The 7,704-nt window shown below is 55.8% G+C and overlaps 1 protein-coding gene across 1 annotated transcript in view; it reads left to right on the top strand.

Moving 5' to 3' along the window:
• The window catches only part of AP2A2 (adaptor-related protein complex 2, alpha 2 subunit), a gene marked incomplete at its 5' end in the record, with an annotated part of 48,785 nt that overhangs the window by 22,048 nt on the left and 19,033 nt on the right, over positions 1-7,704 (top strand). Inside the window, one exon of the mRNA XM_010863595.1 lies at positions 7,358-7,500. Within this exon, the coding sequence (XP_010861897.1) occupies positions 7,358-7,500 (143 nt within the window). The remainder of the gene's footprint in view (positions 1-7,357; positions 7,501-7,704) is intronic.

Here is a 7,704-nt window from a genome sequence, read left to right on the forward strand (position 1 = left end):
GAAGAGTGGCTGAAGCTGCCTAGAAAAAGTGCGTTGAGGAGAGGGCGAGGCGAACCCACCGAGCCGGAGGGACCGCGGACGGCAGGGCTGCCGGCGGGTGCTGCCTCGGGCCAGCGCGGACATCCGTGCCGGCAGGACGCAGGCCCTCGTGGGGCCAGGACTGTTCCTGCCGGACTCGGGGAGGCATCTGTCTTACTGTTGGCCAGTCCGGGGATCCTCTGGGAGGCCTGAGAAAGCCTTGGAATTTTATGTGGAGTGCTTTGCTTATATGAATGTTTCGTGTGTGTCTGTGTGTGTGTGTTTGTGGATGTCTATAACTTTCATTGCTTAAAGTTTTTGAAAATTGACTTTTTTGTGGAGCAGTTTTATTTATTTTTAAATTTTTATTGGAGTGTAGTTGTTTTACAATGTCAGTTTTTCTTTTTTTAAATTTAGTTGTTTTTGGCTGCTGCTGGGTCTTCCTTGCTTTGGCAAGCTTTCTCTGTTGATGCAGGCCGGGGGCTTCTCTGGCGGAGCACAGGCCCGGGTGTGCCGGCTTGAGGTGGTTGTGGCGCGGGGTGAGGTGCTCTGCAGCACGTGGGCTCCTCCTGCGCCAGGGATGGAGCCCGCCTCCCCTGCACTGGCAGCAGGCTCTCATCCCCGTGCCGTCAGGGGCGGCGGTGTCGGTTTCTGCTATACAGCAGGGCGAGTCAGCTATGCGTGTTCATGCGTCCCCTTACGTTTGGATTTCCTTTGTGTCACCACAGATCACTGAGGAGAGGCCCCGTGCTGTGCAGTAGTTCTTCACTAGTTACCTGGTTTATACATGGGTGCTAACGCACTTCAGAAGTGTTTGACTTTTTGTGACCTTGTGGACTGTAGCCCGCCAGGCTCCTCGGTCCATGGGATTTTCCAGGCATGAATGCTGGAGTGGGCTGCCATGCTCTCCTCCAGGGGATCCTGACCCAGGGATCCAGCCCTCCTGCATTGGCCGGTGGATTCTTTACCACTAGCGCCCTCTGGAAACCTCCATGTGTGCACGTCACGTGCAGTCTCCCCGGTGCTCTTGGGTAGCAGTTTCATGCTCCCAGCAAGATTGAGAGGGAGGCGCAAAGGTGGCTAGGCCCCCGCTGTCCCCACGCGTCCCGGCGCGCGCCTTTCGTCACGGCCGCACACGGTGCGGCTCCCCGTCGCGGACGCCCTCGCTGTGTGCTGCCTCTCCCCTCCCGCCGCAGCCCCGCACCCGCTGCTCTTTGTCCTCTCTCCATGGTTCACCTTTTCTAGAACGTCACAGTGCTGGAGCCACACAGTATGTGCTGCTCTCGTTGGCTCCTCTCGCTTGGTTTATGCATTTAAGGTTCCTTCGTGTCTCGTTGTGGCCTGACAACTCATTTCCTTTTACACGGCTGACACTCCATTGCTCGGTGTACCGTCATTCATTCATCCATTCACCTACTGAAGGAGGACATCTGGGTTGTTTCCAGGTGTGGGCAGCTATGAATAAAGCTGCTATAAACATCAGTGTGCAGGTTTTACTGTGGTTGTGTTTTCAAGGAGCGTGACTGTGGATCATGTGGTGAGACTGTGTGCACGTTTGTGAGAAGCCGCCCAGCTGTCTCCACGGTGGCTGCACGTTCGCACCCCACCCAGTGGACCCCTGTCCTTCACCATCTCCTGGAGCTTGCTCAAACTCCTGTCCACCAACTCAGTCAGTGATGCCATCCAACCATCTCATCCTCTGCCGTCCCCTTCTCATCCTGCCTTCAGTCTTTCCCAGCATCAGCGTCTTTTCCAGTGAGTCAGTTCTTTGCATCAGGTGGCCGAAGTATTGGAGCTTCAGCATCAGCATCAGTCCTTCCAATGGATATTCAGGACTGATTTCCTTTAGGATGAACTGGTTTGATCTCCTTGCAGTCCAAGGGACTCTCTATAGAGTCTTCTCCAGCACCACAGTTCAAAAGCATCAATTCTTCGGGACTCAGCCTTCTTTATAGTCCAGCTCTCACATTCATACATGACTACTGGAAAAACCATAGCTTTGACTAGACAAACCTTTGTCGGCAAAGTGATGTCTCTGCTTTTTAATACACTCTCTAGGTTTGTCATAGCTTTCCTTCCAAACAAGTGTCTTTTAATTTCATGGCTGCAGTCGCCATCTGCAGTGGTTTTGGAGCCCAAGAAAGCCTGTCACTGCTTTTATTTTTTCCCACGTCTGCTTGCCATGGAGTGATGGGACCAGATGCCATGATCTTAATTTTTTTTTTTTTATGTTGAGTGTCAAGTCAACTTTTTCACTCTCCTTTTTCACCCTCATCAAGAGGCTCTTTAGTTCCTCTTCACTTTCTGCCATTATAGTAGTATCATCTACATATTTGAGGTCGTTGATATTTCCCAGAAATCTTAATTCTAGCTTGTGATCCATCCATCCCAGCATTTCTCATGATGTACTCTGCATATAAGTTAAATAAGCAGGGTGACAGTATACAGCCTTGTTGTACTCCTTTCCCAATTTTGAGCCATTCCGTTGTTCCATGTCTGGTTCTAACTGTTGCTTCTTTCCTGCATACAGGTTTCTCTGGAGACAGGTAAGATAGTCTGGTATTCCGGTCTCTTTAAGAATTTTTCACAGTTTGTTGTGATCCACACAGTCAAAGGCTTTAGTGTAGTCACTGAAGTAGAAGTAGCTGTTTTTCTGGAATTCCCTTGCTTTTTCTATGATCCAGTGGATATTGGCAATTTGACCTCTGATTCCTCTGCCTTTTCTTGGTCCAGCTTGTACATCTGGAAGTTCTCAGTTCACGTACTGCTGAAGCCTAGCTTGAAGGATTTTGAACATAACCTTACTAGCATGCAAAATGAGCACAATTGTGTGGTAGTGTGAATATTCTTTGGCATTGCTTTTCTTTGGGATTGGAATGAAAACTGACCTTTTCCAGTCCTGTGGTCCCTGCTGAGTTTTCCAAATTTGCTGACATATTGAGAACAGCATTTTAACAGTATCATCTTGTAGGATTTGAAATAGTTCAGTTGGAATTCCATCACCTTCACTAGCTTTGTTCCTAGTAACGCTTCCTAATAAGGCACACTTGACTTCACACTCTAGGATGTCTGGTTGTAGGTGAGTGACCACACCGTCACGGTTATCCGGGTCATTAAGCCTTTATCATCTAGTTCTGTGTATTGTTGCCACCTCTTCCTAATCTCTTTTGCTTCTGTTCGGTCCTTGCCATTTCTGTCCTTTATTGTGCTCATCCTTGCATGAAATGTTCCCTTGGTATCTCTGATATTCTTGAAGAGAGCTCTAGTCTTTTCCATTCTTCAGAGTCTTGGAGGGTGGTTATATGGCAACCCACTCCAGTACTCTTGCCTGGAAAATCCCATGGATGGAGGAACCTGGTAGGCTACAGTTCATGGGGTCGCAAAGAGTCGGACAGGACTGAGCGACTTCACTACTATCAGTCAGGAGGATTTTTGTCTCCAGGGACAGAGGCTGGCCCACCTGGGTTTGGTGAGCTGCTGCCACCTACTGGGTGGAGGCCAGGCAGGCCACCAGACCCCAGAACCGCCTGGCCCGAGGAGGCCCAGTGCCGAGGTTGAGCAGCTGGGGTCTAGTGCTGACCAGGGCTCACCAACAAGAGGCCTCTTTCCACTTGAAGCTGAGCCCTGAGAGGCCGGGCCCTTGGGGCGGGAGTGGCCGGGGAGCCAGCCCTGTCCCAGTCTTCTGGAGGAGGAGGCGGCTGTCGCAGGTGGAGCCATGTGCTAGGCGTCACCTACCATCTGCAGCTGACTTTTCAAGGGTGACGTCCCAGCACCATCACAGAGGAGCCGATGGCTCAGCAGGAGCCAGAGGGGCGACAGCACTGGACTCGCAGGGGCCGCTGGGACTGGACTCGGGGTGGCAGGGAGCGGGTCACTGTTCGTAAAGCAGTAAAAGACAAACTTGAAATTTCAGTGGGGACCTTAGTATAAAAAAACTCACATAGCAGATTTTGAAATAAGACCAAATGGAAATTCTAGGAGCAAAACATGGAGTAACTAAAATAAAGAGCTTACGTGGGTGTAACAACAGGCTTGTTAAAGAGGGACAGTGTCCTGGAAGACGGGTGAGGAGGCAGCCTGTCCTGTGATGGAGAGTGGGTGAGAGACGGGGGTGGGGGACGAAGTCTGGAAGATTGGCTGGCCTCCTGGGAGGAGAGAGAGCTGGTGTGACAGAGGACGCGTAAAGATTCGTGACGCTCAAACCTCAGATGCAGTGGCCACGGTTACAGTAAATAATGATTCCACATCTGGAGACGCCGACGTGAAAATGCTGAGCCTCAGACAAGAGGTGTTTGGTCGCCAGAGGGAGAAGGAGATGGGCCGTCCTCACAGGAGCCGTCCCTGCCGGCTCGGGCTCGTCGCAGGGCCGAGGGGCAGCAGGGAGGGGGGCTGATGTCAGCACGCTGGAAGGTGCAGCCCCAGCCGTCTGCATCCAGCTGCCGGCTCCACGAGAACGAAGCTAAAAGAGGCCTTTCCAGATGAAACGGAGAGTTTCCCAGCAGGGAGCCTGTGCTAATGGAGAGTCTAAATGGCCTACTTCAGGCCAGAAGCAGTCGGTCCCGGACGCTGGCAGAGGAAGGCCGTGGTGGGCGTGTGGGCGTGGGTCCTTGGCGACACACAGCTGGGGCGGGAGGCGTGGACGGGGCCTGGCGCCAGGGCAGCGTCCACGTGAGACCTGGTCCACGACAGAACCGGTGGTCTCACATGGACACTGCCCTGGCTTCGAAGCCTGAAGGCAGCCGCTGGTCTCCCCTGGGCAGCCCTGCACCCCTCGTGGGCAGGCGGCTCCCCTGCCCTGGCTGCCCGGCTGGCCTGGGAACTCAAGAGCGGGGGTCGGGCTGCTTGTGGACTCTGCGGGCCTGACCTCGGTCTTAGGGCCTCTAGAGACGGCAGCTGTGATGTCCTGTCGGGGGGCAGGCGTGTCGTCTTGGTGCTGGGCTTCAGGGATGTGTTCACGTGCTCATTCACTGCTGGTGCTCACTAGTCCCAGGTGCTGGGATAGAAAGACGAATGGAAGGAGTTTCTGTAAGGAATGTATGTTTTTGCAGGTGTAGAAGGACTTGGAAAAAACACCTCTTTTCCTCGAGGGAGCTTGAGTGCGTGCGTCGCGGGCTCACTCATCTGTCCTCCCCCCTGGCGGCCTTCGCGGCTTCAGTGCTTGCCATCCCTTAGCCTGTGTGCTTTAATCTTTCACTCTTTTTTTCTGGGAGATTCTGACACAGTAATTTTTTTTTTTAATTGGCTTTCTGAGATATAACTTACAATCAGTCGAGTGTGCACTGTGGGTTTCAGCAGATCCAAGTGTTCACGCAGCCACCCCCACAGCCAAGGTGGAGCGCGGCCCCCGTGAGCGCCCCCTCGCGTCTCTGGCAATGCAGTCCTGCTGCTCTTCTTGCAGCAGAGGCCGCTGTGTCCACCTGCGTCCTGGCGGGCTGCGTGTGTCTGCTCACTGACTTTGAGTGTGCCTTCGCGGTCCGCCCGCGTCCTGGCGGCTGCGTGTTGTGCTGGCTCCCCGTGCGCGGTGTGGAGCTGCTGTGAGTCCTGCATGCGGGGCTGGTGTGGACGCGTGGTGTCCTTCCCTTCAGGAAGGCTCCTGAGGGTGGAGCCGCTGGCTTGTGTGACAGGTGTTTGACCTTTTAAGAACCTGTCCCGTATTTTCCAGAGCGGCTGCCCCGTTTTGTGCCCGCTCAGCTGAGTGTGAGTTCCCAGCTCCTCCGCGTTCTTGCCTGCACGTGGTACAGCTAATAGTTAGGCCTTGGTTTTCCCAGTGGGGGTGTGGTGGTCCTTACGTGGTGGAACAGCTGAGTGCAGTTGGCCTGTGGGGTCCTGGGCGGACACGCTGGTGCTGCAGCCCCGCAGCAGCTCCCAGCCCGGGCCACGCAGACTGGGCTCGGGGCCCATGGGGCTCCCTCTTGGTCCACACTTGGCGTATTGCTGTCCCTGCCCCTGAACATAGGCAGGTACTTGCTGAGGGTTAGAGCCAGGGTTGAATGGGTCTCTGTGAGAGGTGAACCAGGAGCTCAGGTGGGAGTCCTGCGCAGGATGCGGTCGCCGAGCTCAGGTGCCTTGCCCTGGAGACCCTGGCTCTTTCCCTGTGTCTCGGCAGCTCCAGGGCCAAGACTCCTGTTGTGGCCGTGATTGCCCTTCCTGCGCGCTCGGCATCTAGCGCATCTGCAAGTCTCTGTGTCCCGCATGTGGCCTGGCGCTGTTCCTGGGACTGGGGCCGCTCTCCAGGGGTGGGGGGGGGGCAGCACTTCTGGCTGCTCGTCGGAGGAGGCTTCCAGAGGTAATGGCGAGCGGGCTGGTCCTTGAGGGGCAGCCAGGCTGGGGGTGAGGCGCGGTCGCCTGGGCCCCATGCCCTCAGCTCAGATGCTCTCCTGGGGGGACGGGGCTGTGGCCCCGTCGGGAAGCAGTGAGCTGGCTTCTCTGGTGCAGGTCGCAGTGGGAGGAGCAGGGAGCCAGGCCCGCTCTGACTTGATGTTGTTTGATCATTAAGTGGAATGCCAGTTTGCCGCTGAGAAGGACGGGTCTCAGAGCTCCCAGATAAGGCGTCCAGCTGGCTGGCTGACTCGTGGTCCACTCTCACCTCCGGAGTCTTGGGGTCTTTCTTCTCGATGCCCTTTGAAGTGGCCGGGGCTTATCCCGGGACACAGGTGACCCACCCTCACCGTGAGGGCTGTGGCTGCTCTCGCCTTCCCGGCCCCCACATCCTGCTTGGCCCTTGACCCTGCGGTCAGGGTCACTGCAGTGCCTCCCTTGAGGGGCCGTTCTTCCTGCTCTCACCTCTGCAGGCTGCCCGGGGATGCTGCGTGCTTCTCGGGTGAAATGAGAACCTCTGCTTGTAAAACAGCGCTGTCTGGTGGTCCTTTTTAAAGCAACACTTTCTGTGCTGACAGTGACGTGTCGTGAACCTGCCTTGCCACGGTCTCCCGGGAGAGGCCGAGTCATGCTGCCATCAGGGTGGGGAAACAAGCCCTTCTGGTGGTTTTGTGTGACTTTTCGGTGGGTGATTTGTCCTAACACTGCGTGAAATGAGAGATTATTTAGAGTGTGTTGTCCTGCCTAAATGAATAAACATCTCTGAAAGGTTAAGCTGCTGGTGAGGTCAGGGTGGCGTGGCAGGGCTATGCTGGCGGGGCTGACACCCCGGCTGTGCTGGGGGACTGTGTTTCTGCTGCTGGCTGGGACGCTGGTTTGGGGTCTGCGAGGGACCCAGACGCTCGGCTCTCATATGGCGACCAGTTCAGCAGCACTGGGCGCGAGCCTGACAGTGCGGCAGTCTGGCCAGCCTCCTGGAGGTGGGCCCGGCGCCCTATTCCTGCGCTGCCCCTTCCCGCAGGCGACAAAGCCCTGGATGGCTACAGCAAGAAGAAGTATGTGTGCAAGCTGCTGTTCATCTTCCTGCTGGGCCACGACATCGACTTCGGGCACATGGAGGCTGTGAACCTGCTCAGCTCCAACAGATACACCGAGAAGCAGATCGTGAGTGCGCAGCGGGGTGCTGCTTCTCACTGGGGCCTCTGGTGCCTGGCTCTTGCTCTGCACCTGCGTCTGTCTGGGGATTTCCCCGGGTTTAGGTGGGAGCTGGCGGTAGGGCACCATGTCCTGGGGGCCCACCCCAGAGGGAGGGTTGGCACACTCCCTCCCCGCAGTGCCCGAGCACGTGTGCCACCGCCCCCCCCCCCC

The sequence above is a fragment of the Bison bison genome, unplaced genomic scaffold (assembly GCF_000754665.1).
Source record: "Bison bison bison isolate TAMUID 2011002044 unplaced genomic scaffold, Bison_UMD1.0 scf7180017858500, whole genome shotgun sequence".
Lineage (NCBI taxonomy): Eukaryota > Metazoa > Chordata > Mammalia > Artiodactyla > Bovidae > Bison > Bison bison.